At 35.7% G+C, this 21,998-nt stretch overlaps 1 protein-coding gene across 4 annotated transcripts in view; it reads right to left on the reverse strand.

The window, feature by feature from the left end:
- LOC124359151 (protein furry) overlaps positions 1-21,998 on the reverse strand; it is a 693,398-nt gene that overhangs the window by 639,730 nt on the left and 31,670 nt on the right. For all 4 annotated transcript variants that reach the window (XM_046811657.1, XM_046811647.1, XM_046811664.1 and 1 more), the window contains 7 exons: positions 18,738-18,869; positions 13,767-13,954; positions 8,422-8,609; positions 7,799-7,981; positions 6,197-6,404; positions 5,743-5,880; positions 2,648-2,882 (listed from right to left, as the gene is read on the reverse strand). In XM_046811657.1, the coding sequence (XP_046667613.1) occupies positions 2,648-2,882; positions 5,743-5,880; positions 6,197-6,404; positions 7,799-7,981; positions 8,422-8,609; positions 13,767-13,954; positions 18,738-18,869 (1,272 nt within the window). The remainder of the gene's footprint in view (positions 1-2,647; positions 2,883-5,742; positions 5,881-6,196; positions 6,405-7,798; positions 7,982-8,421; positions 8,610-13,766; positions 13,955-18,737; positions 18,870-21,998) is intronic.

A 21,998-nucleotide genomic window follows, 5' to 3' on the forward strand; every position in this document is an offset into this window, starting at 1 on the left:
AAGCCAATTGTGGGATGAATGACTTGTATATTGATGACGTCATAAAGCACATGTTGCTAAAAATTTAAATAAAAAGCTTTGAAAAAATAATAAAAAGAAAATAGAAAGACTTAAATTGATTAATTATAGTAAACGTGATAAATTTCGACAATTATAAGAAAAGAATCAAATTATATTTATTCGTGAAGACGCTGATTTGAACGAGAGAGGGGATGAGTATTGTTTTGAGTCGGTATCCGTAGTTTTATACGGAGATTCGGTCTTCTCTCACCAGACTTGAAGCAAGGAGGTTGTGTTGATTCTCCTGGGATAGTAGTGATCTGTTGTATAGTGTATTGGAATTTTAATGAAGGATGGGATATTATTTTAGTCTTTTAAATTATCAAAGCATTGCAAGGTGAGTGAAATTATAATTTGGTTTGACTTTTCTTTGAATATCCCCTTTATAAAAAGTGTGATGAAGTGATATTAAATTTTTTAATCACTACTTAACATATTTTAAAACCTGAGAGACACACAGACTTGTTGTTGGTGATAACACCACAGACATTCAAATTTAATAAGTTTTAAGCAGTACCAAGGGAATGCAGCTAGTATTGAGCAAGATGGCGACCAATACCATGATGAGCAACATGGTACAACAACGTGGCACTGGTGACAAAAAGGCGTACAACTACATGGTGAGTCAACAACACTAAAGAACCGACTCACAATAAATTGACACAACCACGTGGAGGGGATCCGCAGAAAATTGACGCAGTCAAGGTAAAGGGCTTTCAGCAAATTACAGCAGTCAACGTGGGGGTGACACACATCAAATTGGCGCTACAACCTGGGACTCTCATCAATTTATCATCATTATTTTATAATGTACAGCTTCTCATTTGACTAGCATAGTATTAAGTCATATTTACAGGTACTGCACTCTACATTTGGAGTGACAGGAGAGGAAGATATGTTATAATTATAACATGGAGCAATTATCATTATAGAAACCAATTGAAAAATAATCTGGCATCTAGAAAAAAACAACACAATCAGTTGTTATTCAACCCTCAGAACAACTCAACTTCCTGTATGGTCACTGTAATGAATTTACCATACTCTTCAAGCCTATCGCATTCTTGTGGTTTTACTGGACTTTCCCTTAACTAAACGTTTAATTCAAACACCCTTTTGTGAGTAATCACTCAGGGTGGCCACTCAAAACTTGTTTTCAAATTCCCGGTTTTTTAACTTAAAGTTTAATTTTTGTAATGGACATGTGGTGGACACTCAATACTGGTCACAAAGGATGTGAGCCACATGTGCCACTGATCGGCCAACACCCCCACTAACATTTTTCTCCTGCCAATCAGCCCTCAGCTCGATTGCTACTATTGCTGTACATCATGTCAGACCCAATCGTCTCCTTTTTGGATTTACTTGTTGTCACAAATTCAATATTTTCTTCTCCAAAATGTATATTTATTACATGTCACAAAAATCCATCTGACATTCTGGTGTACTCGAAAAACCAGGCTGCATCTCTTATCAAACCACTAAACAGATGATGACATTCACCGAACCAAACCCTAAGCCTGTTTATAGGGAGAGCACTGTACATTTTAGGCCTGTGCAATCTATCTAAACACATCTTTTCAAAGCGCTATTTTCACTCAAGAATAAGAGTTGGACAACTTCGTCCAGAGACCACATTTCAGCTACTGAATAAAAAAACTTAGATACAAAAACACTTCTAGTATCGTGGCCACTACCGTTTTGCAGCTTTACCGCTTGTATAGTGACCAAGGCCTCAGACGATCGATCAGCCGATTTTATTTGTCCAATGGATTGTTAAGAGTTCGGGAGGCTTGCCACAACACATGGGTTTAGAACTAACCAAGTTAAACTCCACTACACTAGTGGAGGCAACAGATGGGCATCAGATGGGGCTTTCAAACAAAGAATATTTCGATCTTCATTCACAGGTGCTTAGAGATTTATCAGATCCTGATTCAAGGAGCTGTCAAATTATTTCTTGATTTCATAAATTCTTAGAGACAGAAAATTTGATTTTGAGATATTTCCGGTGTGTTAATTCATGACATTCAGTTTTCCAGGTTGGATGATCAGCCTGTCAATTAAATAACATTAAACAAACCCTTTTTGCTCCTCTTTCAAAATGCCAATGTCGAATACAATTCACGAGCACCTCAACACATGGTTCTGTATGTGCTTCCGCAGCTGTATGAACTGCATTGCAAAATTAATGTTCAAGTGCCTCAATATATCTTTAACAAATCCTTTGGCCCTGTCTTCATCTACAGCTCATGCCAAAAACAGTGAATGGTCCTCCACATACATCAAAAAGTACTCTCACCTCAAGTTACTTTTACTCAACTTTCCTTTTTATTTCTAAATTTGATTAACCCTCCAGCAAGTCCTAAAAAGAAAACTAAAGCAAATTTTTATTGTTTCCTAAGGGATTCAAGTAATTCTTCGATGCTCTTTTTATCTTACAAGTAACATTGCAAAAAGTTCAAAATGCTATAAAAATTACACAATCAATGGTATTTTATGAAGACTAAAAGTGAGTCTTTAACAACAAAAAATTGTGGTTCAAAGTGTGAGAGTAAAGTAACAGGTAACAGCTAGTTATACAAACCTAGAGCGACTCTGCACATTTTTGGATCCCTGTTTTTCAGGTGTGACAGGCACATTGCAAGGAAGTAGTGCCAGTTTTGGAGAAAGAAAGTCTTCTGCGAGACACAAAGAAGGCAGGTGACCAGAGGGAAGAGGGCCAGCCGATGTTTGGACTTTGTGCACATGTCGAGTGTCTGGGAGTATAACGACTCTACAAAGTTCTTCAGGCAGGGTACATTCACCTCATTCTTCACTGTCTGTTTACAAGATTAAGAAATGTCCAATGTAACAAAGCATGTATATAATAATAAAAAATACAGTTTAACTCATCTAGTGAAGTAAATTCCATTTCTTATAAAAAAAATACAAATGAAATTTATTTCCAAACATTCTCTTTAAGTTATATTATTTTCTATATAACTAATACAAAGTTTTTAGTGTGACATTTTGTATTTTTTGGCATAAAAATGTCTGCCTGTAGCTTCAACCTAGTAAAACATATCTGATCTTGTCAATACTATTCATAGCCACACTTTTCCAGCCGAACGGATAATTTTATATATATTTCTTCATAATTAACGCTGAATGAGTTGGTCGGTTTTGTGTCAAATTCGGTGTGTTACAATGAGCACTGCAATAAATGAAAACAAAGTGCTTGTTTTGTATTACATGACACAGTGTGTTAAATGTACAACAATAAGCATTTGCATTACATGATTCACTCCTTGGTAAAATAATCAACTATGAGAATACCTTGTCTGATGGCAATGTACTATTCAACTCCAGTGGTTGCCATTTCTATTACTAATTCAAAAATGTCAAACTACTCAAGTCTCATCCCCAGTTTAGTCTACATTAATTGCTAATAATTTATCAATGTCTGTCAAAAAATCAATTGCAATTAAAAGGTATTTTTTATATTTGAACTTTAACCTTATAATTCAAACATATTGTAGTAGTGATCAGTCAATTTTGCTGTTCTTATACTTTGTTAATTAAAACTCAACAATTATAACATCATCTTGAAATACAATAGTTTGTGAAGATGCTCTAAGGCACAAATTCATCATCATCAAGAATCAGGATTTATAAGTATATTTGGATTGGTGAGGTAAGCCTTGAATGTAATTAATTATATCCACCTAATTCGGAGCTGAAAATGAATTAAATTTTTTCCTCTCTATTAGATTTTTCTCCAGTAAGCAAAAAGCTTGTAACATCCTACTTCTTTTTATGAAATTCTTAAATAAATGTTCTTAACCCTTCCATCGCGGCTAATGCCTATAGACGCGGAACTGCCGATGCTTTAAACGCGGATAACGTCTACAAATGCAAAAGCTTTACTTTTGAAATGGCGAAGAATTAGTTGTTAAAACTTCTGTAAGAGAGCAGGTCGATGTTCCTTTCGACTGTCGGGACTAGACAAAACGCTTTGTCACCGTTGGTGGACGTTGTAATGGTATCTACTCGGGTTGAAAGCAATCGCCGCCATTTTTTGTATGGCCTGTGACGCGGCATACGCCTACAGACGCGTTCGTTTCATTCAGCTGTTTAACTAAATGTGTGATGGTCGTATGTTGGTTATATTGTTAAACAAAGTGTTTTGAATCAGTCCGTTGTTATTCTAATAGTGTTTTAGTTTGTTTTTACTAACATTTAGTATAATTTTTTGTTATTATATATTTATTATCCTGCAATGCAGTTTATTCAAAATTTCAAATGTTTTCGTGCGTATAAAATTCTCAAAAATATGTAATATTACATGTTTATTATTTTTTCTTATAAAGGTAATACCAAGGAATATGAAACAAAAATTAGCATTGGGAAATTTTTAAAAAAAATATTTTTTTAATGTCTTAGCTTTTGACAGTAATTTAAATTAGCGCTTTAAGGGTTAAAATATGGGGAAATTACAAAGAAAGAAAATATAAATTGTAAATTTATAGTTTCATAAAAGTTTTAGATCCACAATAATATTAATAATCCTTTATTGCATTAACAGTATACATTTTATTGTAATCATCAACAGATTTCTCAATTCAATTGATAATCCCCTCTTCGTAACATTCACACACATTTAGACTTCTGTTTTGTTCTCTTAGGACAAGTAGTTTATAAATTGCACCTAGTCCTATAAGGACCTTTGCACTGCTTACGGAGTGACAGGATATTCAGGATGGGTTAGGTTGAGGGTAGGGGCTGCCTCATATCGAGATACATGAAGAATTTAGAGCACTAATCTCAGAGTCATGTCCCCTCGAAATAAGGAGAGGTCAGCTCTGAACCAGCCTCTCTAGCAGGCACACTCTTATTGAGGCTAGCAAGAACCTCTGACACTTAGTGAAAGAACCCCACCAACTCCAACATTCATTTCCCGTAGTAGACTAGACCTATTGAATTACCCTTGCGCCCCAGAATCTCGACATTCGCTGTTAGTGATGTGCCGCTCCTGGTCATCCTTAAGGTTGACCAGATTTAAGTGACACATCGGTTTTTGCTGTGCCTAGTGTGGGTTCAACTGGAAGTGATCCCACAGAACCAGCCAGAAGTGATCAACCAGCCAGAAGTGATCCCTCTTAAGTCCACATTTAGATTTACAATTATACCTACATACACTCAAAACACATCACACATAGCACTGACTTCAGATCTAACACTTACAAATCTAGCGGCTCAACATGAATTCACTATCAGAGTGTAAAACACATTGGATACCAAAAGACGTTCAAGACGAGTTTGAAATTGATTTTGGTTATCAAAATGTTTTATACTCTCAGAGAGTTTATACAATCCAACCATTAAACATAGATAGACATTCACTTTATTCTTTATCATACATTTTTTAAATTCTTTTGTAAAAAAGTTTTTTCCATAAAAGTGAATATATTCCGTAATTATAATGCTAAATGTAGATAGGCTAAAAAACTAAGTTTGGAATTTCGGGTGCTATACCCCAAAATAGGGCTGGGCTTGAACGTGTTAACCTTCTAGCTAGATAAAAATACTAACACATATCTGTATTTTATTTCATTAATACATGAAAACAACACATAAGAGACATAACTTTTTAAACTCCACTCACTATTAGAATATAAAAATGCACATTGCATTACTTACAGCAGCAACAGGTACTAGAATTTCCACAAATAATCCAGCGAGTGCATGTTTGATATCTTTATCCTTAACTTCCAAAAAATATTGTGCGCATTCTTGCATGAATTGAAATGATGCTTCGAATTCTTCAATTGGAACCATCTGCAAAGAAAATACGTATTTTGTACTTAGTTATAACAAAGATAATGTGCTTATTATGATGATAAAAGCTTTAAAAAGGGAAGCATTATGTTAAAGACTGAGTAATGTAAATGTAAGAAAGAGTAACTAATTCAAAACTATTTCTATAAAAAAAATAAAATAGTATATCATCTCATTTCAAGATTTATTTAAATAGTAAGTCTATTGGTAAAAAATTATTCAGTTCAACCCGAAGATTTAAATAAAAAAATTAATAGACAAAACAGAAACAAGAACAAGAACGGAAACAAACAAGTAATAATGTATGAAAAATAACCTTTATTCGAAAGAACTTCATGCCCATAAGCAGTGATATGATACTTTGAGTGGTGTGAGAACTTGGTTCCTTGGCCCGGAGGTCCTTCAGTTCGGACATGAACCGCTTCCGAACAGAGAGGAAACGTGAGTGTGCCAACACGCCCATCACTTCTGCATACAGGTCAGCCACTGTGTGGATGTTGCCAGCGTTCGGACTGCTCTGCACACTGCACCGACAATACAAGACATCAGTTTATCAGTATCAGTTATCAGTTTTTCAGTGAAATTATTTAAGTGCAGTGATGTGTAATGCATAAACTTCTCCTCAACCTTAACTGTTAAATGCAATACAATACCAGAAAAACAATCCACTTTCAGAATACATCCTTATTATAAAAGATTAAATACAATATGCAACTGTTAAGAATATTCTAACAATTAATATTATGAACCTTTATTCTTTCCATTCTACTCATTTTTCATCTCCTGCAGGTAAAAAAGGCATAGTAGCGAATAAATTATGAAAGGAAATTTCATTTTTTGCCATACAGCCAATATTTCTACTATAGATGTTTCTACAACATTTATAAATTTATAAAGCTATGACGTTTCTAAATCTTTACTGCTACATTTATTGTATTTGAAATTATTTTAAATATTAATAATGTGGTTTACACTTTATTTGAGCAATTTTTCAACTTTCTACCGTACTTTTATATATTTTCACTGTATTTGAAAAATTTCTAACATAAATTTATAATATTTTACATTTTATTTATCCTATTTAGTTAATAAAGCTTTCAAATTATTTATACAAAATACTTATACATAATTTTATAAGTCTGATATGTTTTCTCTTCAAAAGTTCATGTTTTCTATTTCTTTTAGTGCTAATAAAATTTGAAAAACTCCATATAACATTAAAACCTTTTAAAATTGGTTTTTCAGATTTATAATTCACTATGGATAGCCCAATATCATTTTTAATTACTACAAATTAGGTTTGGAGCCTACTGTCAATCAATCAAATCAATTGTCCACCTGTAGGTGCCACAACGCAGCCTCCTATATGAGTATCGTGCAGTCATGTTTTGCATTGTATTTGTGAATGTGATATTAAATACATTTATCAATCTGTTTCTGTATTGAAATGAAATGAAAAAATGCCTTTATTAACGAGGTGTAGTATAATAATAATTTTTTTTATTTTAAATAATTAGTATTTATTCAATATCCATATTAACTGTAATGTAGCTTGCAAATGTATTAATATTTTTTTAATAAAGACAAATTGGAAAAAAATCTTTTTTTTACTGAAAAATAATTACACATACTGAGTTGTTTCACATATAGTAACAGGATGTTTGAAACCAACCCTAGTACATAAGATGTGCCCTATTATAGGGATCGCCCCTCCATCAATTCAGCGTGAAGTTGCTGTGGATGCAGTGTGGACCAAACAAGAGACTGACCCCCGTCACCTCTTACCAACCTCACATGGAATGGTTAAAATATATCCGATGGCACAGTGCCTTCTTGTAAGACTGAATAGCAAACAGATCCAAATATACTTAGACATATACTGTAAGTATTAAAAATAAAAATGCACAGTAATAATGACCCTTCTCTATATTTGAAGTGTTTAAAGGCCACATCTTCTATGTAGGACACCAGATCCTCATGGCCAGGATGAAACTGCAGTTGTTTGAGCACATCGATCAGCACCAAGCAGAAGATAAACTCTACAGCCAAGCCCCTTCTCTCCTGCAGCGCCTCTGCTTCACTGCGTTCCCCAGCATCTCCACTAGAACATCAAACTTGCTATTATGTTATTGTATATCATTTTACTACTATAGAATGCACAAAACTAATATAAGTGTAGCATACAGTATTTATTTAATCCTTTGGGTTGTACTAAATTATTATTTACAAACAGATTTACTGTTTAAAGTGTTGAAATGAGTAAATATACTACCTTACTCCTTTACAGGAATCATTTTGATTTAATTACTCTTTCTTATATTACAAATTTTCAGCCTATAATATAAAACGCTTTTTAAAGGTTTAATCGCCATTATAAGCACAATTGATTCTCGCTTTTTAATATTACTGCTTTATTTACAACCATTTTAAACAACTTCAGGTGGATTTTTACATATGAATGTGACCCAGCTGAAGTTATATTTTAAATTATTGTCTAATTATGAAAATGGGATTTACCAGTATTTGTATACTTTTTAATACCTTTTTCCTTTTTGATCGACTTTCTTGGCTTCAATGACACCAACATCTCCTATCTGCCTCTCGTACCAGGCGAACAAGGCTTTGAGCATGGATGGCAGGCAGTGTTCGGCTACACAGCCGAAAGCCGAGAGCAGCTGGTCAAACACTGGGTCCTCCCCGCGCTGTAATACTTTTGACAGCATCTTCTCCTGCAACAATACCACTCCTGATTTAACATTGGTAATAATATAAATGTTTTATTAATATGCTATTGTATTTGTTAAGGTTTTATGATGGGGTGCTTCCTTCATGCAAACTTTTCACTTGGTTAATTGTACTTGAAAAAGGAACTAGAAATTTATGAGCACTTATGAACTTATACGTATTTGTTATGAACGTATTTATAACATTCAGCCACAAAGGAGCTTCATAGCATATGTAATCCAGATATGCTGTGTTCATTATTTACTGAAACTTTCATCTTTACACTGATCTCAAAAGTGTCTAATAGCAAAAAGTCCAATTTTAAGTATATTTTTTATACAAACACAGGTAACATTAACTAAAACACACTATGTAAACAAATAAATCAAAATCAAAATCAAATCAAAATCAAAATGTCTTTATTACGTGAACATTAAGTACAGTAATTTGTCAAAATATAATACATAATGCAAAGTTAGATAATTACAGTTTAATAGTGTCATCATTGTGAGTTTAGGAGGTTTATGCTTCAATTTTTAAAATCACGTGGTTCCAGTGTTAGCAGATTCCAGGAATTCTTCAATGGTGTATACAGGTCTCTTCAGCAAAAACTCTCGAAGTAGGTTCTTTAGTCTGTTTCCTGTCAGGCTGCGGAGGTAGTCTGGTAGAAGGTTTTTAAATTTCCGGCCAATGTATGAAGGTTTCTTCTCGTATAAAGCTGTTCTGTGTTGAGGTAGGGTGAGCCTTGAGGCATGGCGTGTGGGGTAATTATGGAGGTCCATGTGAGTCTGCAGATGTAGTTTATCTACGTGCAAGATGGCTTCATAAATGTAAAGTGCAGGTACTGTAAGTATGCCTAGGGTCTGGTAGGCCTGTCGGCAAGTTTGTAGTGGCTCAAGGTTTGCAAGGGTCCTGACTGCCTTCTTTTGGAGTACCAGAACTCTCTTGAGGTTTCCTTGGGAGGTTCCCCAGACTATAAGGCCATACCTAATGTGAGACTCTATTAGCGCATAGTAGGCTATTTTTGCCGCTTCCAGAGAGCCTACCCATTTAATACGTTTAACAACGTAGATGCCTGTACTAATTTTATTGCATATGTTGTTTACATGATCTGCCCATGTGAGTCTGCTATCGAGAGTTACTCCCAAAAACTTGATCTGGTTAGCCACTGGTATATTGGGAATGCTTGCTGGTACCTCTTTCTTCCTGCTAAAGTGTACCTGTGTAGTTTTGTCAGGGTTTATTGCTAAGTCATTTAATTTACTGTAGATTATGGCGCTTTCTAATGATGTGATAGAGTTACTGTACAATTGTTCAGCTGTGTCATTTCTTAGAAGAAGAGTGGTATCATCTGCGTACATTATGCAGCTCGTACTTTCATTTTGAATTAGAGCTGGGAAGTCGTTAGTCAGCAGAATAAACAAAATGGGTCCCAACACAGATCCCTGTGGGACTCCTCTAGTAATTGGTTGAGGACAAGATCTGAACATGCTAGTGACGCCAGATGTAGTATGCTGAATCTCCACAATTTGGGATCTCCCTTTGAGATAACTCTCAAACCACTTGTTTTCCAGACCTGTTATTCCCAAAGCTGCAAGTTTTTTAGAGATGAGGCTGTGTCCTAAGCAATCAAAGGCCTTACTGTAGTCTAGGAATAAGGCAGTGACAAATTGTCCCTCCTCTATGCTGTCAATTATAGATTCGACCAGACTTATGATGGCAGATAAAGTAGATTTTCCCTTCTGGAAGCCATGCTGGCAGTCAGTAATTAAGTCCTGTTGTGTAAGATGCGTCATTAGTCTCTTCAATACTATTTTTTCAATAATTTTTGAAAACGTTGATATTAAGGAAATGGGTCTATAGTTTTTTGGGTCAGTTTTTAGTCCTTTTTTGTGCTGGGGATAGACCTTGGAGACTTTAAGCTTTGTTGGGAATTGGCCCAGGGAAAATGATTTATTTATAATTGATGCAAGAGGATGAATCAATTCCACTGCGCAATGCTTTACAACTTTTGATGAGTATTCGTCTGTACCACTCGATGATTTGTTTTTTAGGTTGTGTATTACTTGACTTACTTCTTCCCATGTTGTGGCGGTCAGATCAAATGGTTGTATTAAAGGGTGGTTTAAGAGGTTTAGGTCCTCTTCTAATCTGCTGTCTCCTGGCTGTTGGTTGTTTTGCTGTAATGTCACTTCTGCTATCTGAGTAAAGAAAGTGTTTAGTTGTTCAGCTACCTGAAGAGGATTGTCTACCACTGCATCGTCAATGTTTAGCTTAGGACACGTTTTGCTAAGTTGTTTGGCATTGGTCTCTGTATGTATTATGTCCCATACAGCTTTGGATTTGTTGTCAGATGTCATTATTTTCTGTGTATTTGCATTTTGTTGCAACATCCTTAGTTTTCTGTCGTACTTCTTTTTTATGTTTACCATAGTTTCTTTATCTTGTGCCCTTCCGGTAATTTCATAGGTGTTTGAGGCTCTTAAGTAGGCAGCTTTTATCTCAGCTGATTCTTGGTCATAGTAGTGAATTGGTTTACTCTTAGTTTTATTTTTGCTCTTCTTGTGAGGGCAGGAGATGTCAAGGGCAGTTTGCAGCACTCCTTCGAATATGTTATATGCTGTTTCCGCATCTTCAGCATTATAGACAGTATCCCAGTTTTTTATGGAAAGCAGTGACTTGAGCTGGTCAAGGTTTCTCCTTCCCATTTGTTGCCGAAGAGTTTGCGTGTTGTCGTCATTTTTACAAAAGTCCAGGCTACATATTTGGGCGGTATGATCCGATAGTCCAGTTTGTAAAATTGTTGCACTAAGGTCATGTTCTGGAATATTAGTGCATATACAGTCAATTGAAGTGCTTGTGTCAACTGTAATGCGAGTTGGTGGCAAAGGGAGCCTTCTTATGTTGTGTGTTGCCAATTCGTTGTCAAACATCAGGCTGTCCGGGTTGTTGGGTTTTAATCTGTCAATGTTTATGTCTCCTGTCAGAATAAACGACCTATTATGTGCTTGACTATTGTCCAGAATGTTTGATAGGATGTCCAAGCTATTTTGAATGTTTACCCCGGGAGGGCGGTATACGCCAAGGAGAAAGAGATGCTTCCCTTTGATTATAATATGTGCCATTGCAGCCTCAAATAGTTTTTCTTCGCAGTGGTTACTCATGTCTATGGCCTCTATATTGTTTATTAAGTTGTCTCTACAATAAATAGCAACCCCCCCCAGTCTATGTTCTTTTCTGCAGTATTCAGATACGAGAGAGTATCCTAGAAGTTTTGTGGTTTCAATATCGCTTTGCTTGAGACCGTGTTCTGTTAGAACCAAGAGGCTGGGGCATACTTCACTTAGTAGATGGTTTAGCCGGTTTATTTTTGTATTGAGACCTCTTATGTTTTGATGACATATTGTCAGGTAGTCATTTTTATCTGCTGAGTGCTGCCTAAAAAACAGTTTGTTTCTGTTGAAGATGACTCTGAGCATTGCGGAATTTTTATATTACTATTGCAGCTTGACATGTTGGTATGGTCTAGAAAAGAATTGGAGTGGTGTACGTCTGCTTGCACCAGGATCTGATGTCCAGGTTCCTGTGGAGATGGTGGCGGTAGAGGAAGGTGATGATTAGGTGTTGCCAGGGCTATTTCATCTGTCTCCTGTCCTAGTGTTTCCAAGAGAACTGGTGAGATCTGAAGCAGTGCCTCAGAAGAAGAAGTCATTGGCATCATGTTCCTAGTGACTGCAGAATTTTCCTGAGTTTTAGTCATAATCTGAAGGTAGAATTGAATATTCATTGCAAAAAACTCATCCAAACTTTGATTTTCAGGCTTCAGTTTTGCATACATAGGTGGCGATTTTGTAAATTGTGTTTTTTCCTTGTCTGACTTACATAAAGCTGAACTTACAGGGAAGATGTGTTCTCTTACTTTAGTCAGTATGGATTCAGTGTTGTTAACGCAGATTTGTCTGGCTTCTGCGGTCAAGTTGTGGTGAGGCATAGTCCTGGTTGTCAATGTTGGTTCAGTGTTGTTAACGCAGATTTGTCTGGCTTCTGCGGTCAAGTTGTAGTAAGGCGTGGTCCTGGTTGTCAGTGTTGGTTCAGTGTTGTTAACGCAGATTTGTCTGGCTTCTGCGGTCAAGTTGTGGTGAGGCATAGTCCTGGTTGTCAATGTTGGTTCAGTGTTGTTAACGCAGATTTGTCTGGCTTCTGCGGTCAAGTTGTAGTAAGGCGTAGTCCTGGTTGGTAAACATATATTGTCAAAAAAGAAAATATAAGTATTTGAATAAATATGAGAAATATATTACAAGTAGGTTGTTCCACAAAATTATTATTAATCATTCAATGTACTGGTATAGTTTTGACTATTTTTCAGTGAGTAAACTACTGAGCAAATAGAATATTTCGGTTTGCCATATTTATGGATTTGATTAATGATAATGAATAATTAGAAGGTTGTATACTTTTTAACAACACATAATTGACCATATAGGAGACAGACAATGATGTTCCGGCAGAAAATTAACCTACCAGTATGATGTAAATGTACACTGCTCCTTTAAAATGTTCCTTACCAAAATCTACTAGTACTTGAACACAACAGTTAAATGTGTAAATTATTGTAAAAAAGGTATTTACATATTTTATTAAATGTGAAAATACAAGATTTACAAAAATCATGGAAACAAGACAAAAAATTAAATTTTGTGATATCTTAACCAATATAGGAATCAACACTAATTACATTACTCTTTTAAATTACTAAATAGTAGTAATTTATGAAATAAAAATAAGTACTTTTTATTGCATATTACACACTATTAAATTATTAACTATTAAATTAACATAATGGACCAGAGCTAAAAAACAACCATTTCTTTTCTTCAACAACAGTGATAGCTACAAATGGAAATGTTCTAATTAAATTTTTATGATAGTTTTAATAATATTTATTTTAATTTATGTGTCACCAGAGATAATTTATGGCATAATGGAACAAATGTAAAACATGTATATTAAAAAAACATTAATGAACAAAATTGTTAATATACCATCAAGAAGAATGGTATAGTACCCTGTAATTATTTTGAAATAAAACTTTATTGAAATCAAATATTACAATTTTACTTCTTTTTTAAGAATATGAATAGTTCATAGGTAACTATACTAACAGGTTCAGACAGAACAGTCTCAATTTTCTTCTCGGCCTGCAGAGTGAAGTCAGCAAAAAGTGTGCGCATGACGAATTCCCCCGGACGGATATCCATATCAATGTTGAGTGAGGTGAGTTGTGGGGACCGTTCTTTGTGAGCACCCCACGGCAGCATCGTCGCTATACTGACACTCCTCCTTTCACTCTCTGGAAACACAGTATTCACTAGATTAAGCAACATGTTGTGTTGTGAGGAGTGTTCTCTGTGAGCACCCCATTGTAGCATCGTCGCTATACTGACACTCCTCCTTTCACTCTCTGGAAACACAGTGTTCACTAGATTAAGCAACATGTAGTGTTGTGGGGAGTGTTCTCTGTGAGCACCCCATGGCAGCATCGTCGCTATACTGACTCTCCTCCTTTCATTCTCTGGAAACACAGTGTTCACTAGATTAACCCTTCAACGCGTTTTGCCGTACTAGGTACGTCATGACACTTTTACTTGAGATCGCGTTTTGCCGTACTGAGTACGTCATGGAGTAGTCGGTTATTTTTGTAGCTGTAACAGACGACTATCGAATGTTTTCAATGAAAAATGTATACCAATCGAAAGGAGAAGATTAAAACTTTCGATTAATTGAGTCGATATCTCGAAAAATCTATCTTTAGAAAAAATATCTTAGAAATCAGCTGCATTCAAGACGACGTCATTGCCATGCAGCCGATCGTTTGTCAGCTTACGTTTGTTGTTGTTTACAGTCATTGTTAGTGTGATGGTTATGTTCAACTGACATATTTTTTTTGTGTGTTTTACGTTCCTTTGTTTAGTTATTATTATTAGTTTTACAAGCTAACTATATTGTTTTGAAGAAGGAAATCCCGTTTTGACAGGAACAATTTGTTGTGTTTTATAAACATGAGTTGGGGATGGTTTGTAGGTTAGCTAGCTTTTAGGGAAATTAACCTAAAGTAGGTTAATTTTGTTTTATTTGGCTAATTTTAAACACTAACAACATAAAAGTATAATAAAATAATTATAAACTTGGGTAATTTGCTTATATTATTTATAAAACACAAAATCTCTAAAAAACCGCCAGAAAAATCAACGCAGGAGGGAGTATGACCATGAAAAAAAAATAACGCGTTGAAGGGTTAAGCAACATTTAGAGTGAGCTGAATTGTGGGGAAGTGTTCTCTGTGAACACCCCACGACAACATCAATGCTATACTGATACTCTTCCTCACACTCTCTGGCAACAGAGATGGAGAAACATGTTGAGCAACATAAATGACCGATTTTACCGTTTTTTTATGGTTATATAGATGTTAGATCATACTAGTAAAGCCACTTTATCTAGATAAATTTAACAAGCATTTTTGTCCAATCAGATCTGATCAGAAAAAATTGCATTGTTTACATCTACTTCAAAAGTATTTTTATTTGATTTCATTATATCCATACACGTTAGAATGTCATGATTGATAATGACAAGAAATGCTGTATATTTATTTATATTATACCAGACATATTATAAAGATTTTAATTCATTTTTAACTTATGAGAACCAATTTTAGCATATAATTTCCTTATTAAAGTTTTCTGAAAACAATAAATAATTTACTGAATGAACTTTCTGGGATATTTATCACTTTTATGAAACACTAGAGTTTTAACTCACAAACTGGCACATATTTTATATTTAACTGATATGGTTTTTGACCTTTTGTATAAATCTTTTATTCTTCTACAGTGTAGAATATATAGTGTTATACACAAGGAAAGTTAAAATGGAAATGTCTACTCAGAGAAGTCTACTAAAAATACCTAGAACTCAATAAACAACAGTTGAATGTCACTAGAATGTAAAACAAGATCCTTTTCCATTCACAATTAAGTAAAATACGCAGAACAACACAGTTCTACTATACAGTAACAGTTGCTAAGAGCACATCATACGTATAGTTTTTGGTTTTTAGTGGCACTAAAAATTGTGTATAAAAATTGAATACGCTAAAATAAGGATGTAACATGCTTACTAATACAATGGTGTAACTTTCAGCCTAGAACTTTCAGAACGAATAGAACGAATAAAAGAAGAACCTGGAGAAATTTTTGTAAAAACATTAATAGTCTTCCCGAGGCATCCAGGCTTCAAAAAACTCTCAAAACGGAGTATACTAACCCTATGGGGACTCTAGTAAAGGACAATGGAGACCTAACAATGAACAGGAAGGAGATATTAGAACTACTTCTGGAGACATACTTCCCGGGGGGTCACCTAACTCGAAATGAGGATACATATTCTCTAATCAGGGGGGGATCCAGTCGGGAGGTGGCAAAAGTCAGACAGCAGTCTAACAGACTATTCACACATGAAAGAATTAAATGGGCTATAAGATCGTTTAAGCCATTTAAATCTCCTGGGGCAGATGGAGTTTTTCCAGCCCTTCTTCAAGAGGGGCTGGATATACTATTAAATACTCTTAGCATTCTGTTTAGAAGCAGTTTCGCTTTAGGATACATACCAAAGAACTGGAAGATAGCACTAGTGGTGTTTTTGCGGAAGAACGACAGGGATCCAACAAAACCCAGTTCGTACAGACCCATAAACCTAACCTCCTTCATGGTGAAAACTATGGAAAAAATAATAAATAGACACATAAGGGACGTAATATTACTGGATCACCCACTTAGTCCCACACAACACGCCTACATAGAAGGAAAATCAACCACCACTGCTCTCCACAGCTTAGTGAGAGAGGTGGAGAATACCTTCGAAAAAAAGGAAGCCCTAGTCAGCATCTTTATGGACATTGAAGGAGCTTTCGACCGAGTAGCATATCAATCCATGGAGACTGCAATGGAACGTTTTGGAGTTCCCCCAGATGTAGTCAAATGGATAGTAGCCCTCCTAAAAAGCAGACAGGTGAAAAATAAATACGGAGACGAATCTGCCGCGATCACGGCCCAAAGAGGCTGCCCCCAGGGGGGAGTCTTGTCTCCTCTCCTGTGGGCGATGGTAGTGGATGATCTCCTAAGCAAAGCAGAGAAGAGGGGAATAAGGCTACTATGTTATGCGGACGACCTAGTGCTTATGATTAAAAGAAAAAACAAAGGCAGGCTGGAATACCTAATACAAACAGAACTTAACTTCATAAGTAACTGGTGTCATGGGGAAGGTCTGCGGATCAACCCATCAAAAACAAATATGATTACCTTTACCAGGAAAAGAAAATTCCAGCTAGTAAAACCTGTCCTGGAGGGAATCAGCATTAACCAAACAAAGGAAATGAAGTACCTGGGTTTAATCCTGGATGAAAAGCTCACTTGGAACTCCCATATTAGAAACAGGATATCCAAAGCAATAATGGCCCTTGGGGCCTGTAAGAGACTTTTTGGATTTAAATGGGGACTTAAACCCAAAATGATATATTGGATTTACGAAACCATAATAAAACCAATGGTCACATATGCTGCCTTAGTGTGGTGGCCGAAGGTAGAACAAACAACAGCTGCAAAAAGGCTACAGAGTCTTCAAAGGTTAGCTTGCGTAAGCATCACGGGAGTGATGAGCTCCTGCCCAACACTAGCAATGGAAGCGGTCCTGGGTTACACTCCTCTTGGCCAGGAGGTGATGAGAACAGCTGCGATGAGCGCAATGAAGGTTCTAGGAACAAAGGTAATAAATGCTACCCCCTTAGAAGGCCACATGAAAATATTGGAAAAATTTCCTGAGGCTGAAATGCTAACCAAAGTATCAGATGCTATGGTTAAGAAATACTCCTTTGAAAAACCATATACGGTCTCTATCGGAAGTAGGGAGAAATGGATTAAAAGGGAGGCCTACCTTACAAAAGGAGTCCTGAAGTTTTTCACTGATGGTTCACTCCTAGACTCTAGGGCAGGATACGGAATACATGGACCTGGAGTCGACATGGCTGTGCCCCTAGGAAGACATGCCACGGTTTTTCAGGCGGAGGTCATGGCAATAGACTCATGTTCCAGAAGACTCACACAATTGAGGACAAAAGGATTATCATACCTAATACTTTCTGATAGTCAGGCTGCACTGAAGGCACTGGATACCTGTTCGATTGATTCGAAAGCGGTCTGGGAATGCAGGAATGCTCTAGCAGAGCTGGCAACAAATAACAGAGTAACACTCGGTTGGGTACCAGGTCATGAAGGTATTCATGGGAATGAAAAAGCGGACATCCTCGCCAAAAAGGGAGCAGAATCCACATTGGTGGGGCCTGAGCCAGGTTGTGGGATAGCCTTCTCCAACATTAAAGCTCTGGTCAAAGATTGGGAAAAGAGGACAAGACACAAGAATTGGAGTAGAGCCTCAGGTCTAAGACTATCAAAATTGTTTATCTCTCCTTACGCTAAAGGGTGGACAGCTCTCCTAGACCAGAATAAGGAGGATATACGACTGATATTAGGAATGTTGACAGGACATGGCCCTCTGAGGAAGCACCTTATGAAGGTAGGCCTTAGTCAGAGCAGCGAATGTAGACTCTGTGGAGAAGAGGAGGAGTCAGCGGAGCACATTTGGTTGGACTGTCCTGCCATCGTAGAGACTCGGAAAAGATACTTGGGAGCATATCTCCTCAGCCCCAAGGACATTAGAGAACAGGAGCCCTTAAATCTGATTGGTTTTTGCAAAAGCCTTGGTCTTTGAGGGCACAAATTAAAGTAAGGGAGGCGCAAAGGTCCTTTTTAGGACTAAGTGCGGGGACAAACTGACCTCTTCCCTCAGGAAGGAAAAAAAAAAAAAAAACAAAACTTTCAGCCTGTTTTAAGCATAGACTATTTTGATTATGATGTAATTGGTAGATGATGTTTTTATGAGTTATATACCATGATTCTGGCACCATCCCTGGTCACATTACTGTCAGACACATATTCCTGATTACCTCCAGCACCACCACCGTCTCCAGTGCTCTCTGTAGTACATATTACTTTCATTATTTAGCAAACTTACTGTACCTGGTGTTGCTGTAGTGATGGTGTCTGTTCGACTCTCAGGTCGACTCTGGTACTCATCACCATCCCTGGTCACGTTACTATCAGACACGTCCTCCTGATTACCTCCAGCACCACCACCGTCTCCAGTGCTCTCTGTAGTACATATTACTTTCATCAATTAATATCATAAACATCAAAGGTGTATTATTATACTGAATAAAATCTTCACAATTAAAGTCTCATATAACAAATAACTATATTAAGATTTTAATTAAATAACGTTTTAACAATACAATTACAATATATCAATTAGGAGTTTAAAAAACTGATATACGTTGACAGAACAACAAGTACTCTTGCTCTGCTACACTGTGCTTCATCTTAGTCACTGTTATACAGAATATAATATCTGATCCAATATCTAACTTCTGGTCTGCCTCAAGTGCAAATACTTCACCCAAGGGTAAGTACTCATCTTGACTATTGTAACTATAACGAGTAAACATTATGTATGGCTGAGTTATTTTCAAGCACTAGTTAGAGTCAACATTTGTAAAAACCTGATGAAACATTGAAATTAAATAAATAAATAATACGTACTGCAATCAGAGATGACTTGTACACAATGATTATGACATTTCTACTTCCTGGACATTTTGCAGCCACACACAATGAGACATAATCTTCACATTAATCTAGAATTACTTATATTTTAGAGAGTTACAACCCTGTAAGTGAATTAACTTCATATATTTTCTTTTAATCCTTTATAAAATATATAAAAAAGCTATAAATATATATAATCGTCCAAATACAGCATCGTTATTTAGCATCATCCAAACACAGGCTCATTATATTATCCTGCAATACCCTTATAGACCTAACAATGGCTTTTCATGTTGTTACTCATTCTATTCTTTTTTTTAAACTTAATTTCTATGATGTAAGAAACAAAGAATTAAAGTTGATTCAAAGTTACCTAACAAATAGAATGCAAAATGGTTACTGTAAACAATGTTTTGCAACAGTATCAGAAGATGGTAGCACATGTTCCCCAAGGTTCTGTGCTTGGTCCTTTTTTGTTTTTAGTCTTTATTAATGATTTTCATGTTAATGTTTCATCCATGCCTGTACTATATGCAGACGATATAACTCTGCTTTGTTCTAATGTGAATGTGTAGAAACTTAATGTACAATTAACACATTGACTGCAAAATTTTTGCCTATATGGGTCACTGGATACTGAAAAAACTGAGCAGTCTTGCATTCTTAGGCAACGCGTAGTGCCGGCGATCCCGCAGTACGGCGCACCAGGATCCTTTGGCTCGCCGGCGATCCACCCGCACTGAATGTGTTAAGTAATGCTCTCCAACAAGCTAAAGATTGGTATTCAGTCAACAACCTTATTATAAATGAAAACAAGACTCAAAACATAATTTTTACATGCAACAACAATTTAGATTTAAACAATAACTACATTAAACCTGTTAAGCTCTTGGAGATTGTACTTGACAGTAAACTTAGTTGGAGGTGTCTGTAAAAATCTTTCTAGAGTAATCTTTCTCCTACGTAAACTTAGGGACTGTGTCAATTTTTAAGTATTGTTAATGACCTACTTTGGACTGTCCCATATAAACCATTGTTATGGTACCCCCAACTATGGGGCAAAAGTTTTTGTGTGGCAAAAAAGGCAATCAGGTTAATGGCAGATCTTTCTAATCAAGAGTCCTTTAGACAGTCTTTTTGTAACTTTAAAATAATGACTCTTGCTTGTATTTACGTATATCAGAATTTAATTAGAGAAAATATCAACCCCTTTATCTTTCATGAGTTAGTAAATGATTACAAAACTATGTTTTGATATAATCTTGTAGCATCTCAAGTAAGACTAACTCAAACCTATAATAGTTACAATTCCCAACAAACTAGATTATTCAAAAAAACTATTATTAGCTATAAGAGAACTACCAATTAATAAGTTTAAACTAAGGATTTCAACTTGGCTTAAGACAAAAGCTTTTTACTCTGTTGACGAGTACATGAAGTGTAACATGTTACAATATACATCTGGTTAATGTACAACCGTTACATAAATATATAACTAATTAGGCGTATAAATTAGTTTTTATGTCTAATGTTTTTTCATGACGAAGCCTATTGTAACTGAAAATGTTATTTAATGGCCAATACAGATTTTGCATCATGAATCTACCAATCGAGAATCTTTACTGAAAAATGTACCCGTCTTTGAAACTAATAAGGTACACTGTCAAGCTCTCGTACTTTAGCTGATCTAACTCACCATGTCTTCCATTCAAAAAATACTGTTCAAAGTACTTGAAGACACATCTGACAGAAAACATTAAGAGGTATAATTATATAAAACAGCATGTTTACAACCGTTAAGTTATGGCGCACAACTAAACAATGTTGTGGTGCCACTGATAAACCGCAGTGTAACTCTGATAACCACAGCTTTACCTAACACACAGCCGTCACAACTGAACTTGTCTAATTAACTGATAACACTGTCACTGTCACATCTGATAGTTAAATCCCGCCAAATCACAAAAAAAGATAAGGTTTCCACTACAAGAGATGGATACCAGTAACAATTAACATTATCAAATTATGCTCATAATGGCATATAAACTGTTACCTAACATTCTCAAGTCTATGTGAAGTTCAAGAAAGTTTTTTTCTCAAGTGTGCTGAAAGTGTCAGAACGCTTGGAATAATGAGAGCTAAAAGACACTAATCTAGAAAATTATTGAATAGTTGAGCTTAAGTGTCTAAGTACTGGTCAGAGTAGTGGCTAAAAATTCAAACTTTGTTTACAAAAACTACTCTTTGCTTTTATAATGGCACTTCTTTTTTGAACTAAAGTAAAACAGCATGCATGGCTACAAAAAGAACTACTTACATTAGAAAGCAATGGAAGTACAGGGAAACATTATATTTTATTCGCTATTTGTTAAAGAGAGGACCATTGCTCAGAAGACAAGAGCAAATATTTAAATTAGCTAAGAGTAGCCAGGTTACAGAGTATTTTAGTAGATTAATTAATAATAAAACAATTTGTTGTCTTAGAGAAAAAAATAATCAATTATATAGTTTTGGAATTTTCAAGTTTTATATATCAAGAAGAATATCAAATATATATTTAGTAAAATATCTTAAAACTCTAATACGTATATACAAATAAAATTATAGAGGACCAAAAACGCAATGCCATTGCAATCTTAAAGTACATATAACACCATGAGCATATAAAGTGCATAT

This window comes from Homalodisca vitripennis, chromosome 1 (assembly GCF_021130785.1).
Source record: "Homalodisca vitripennis isolate AUS2020 chromosome 1, UT_GWSS_2.1, whole genome shotgun sequence".
NCBI lineage: Eukaryota > Metazoa > Arthropoda > Insecta > Hemiptera > Cicadellidae > Homalodisca > Homalodisca vitripennis.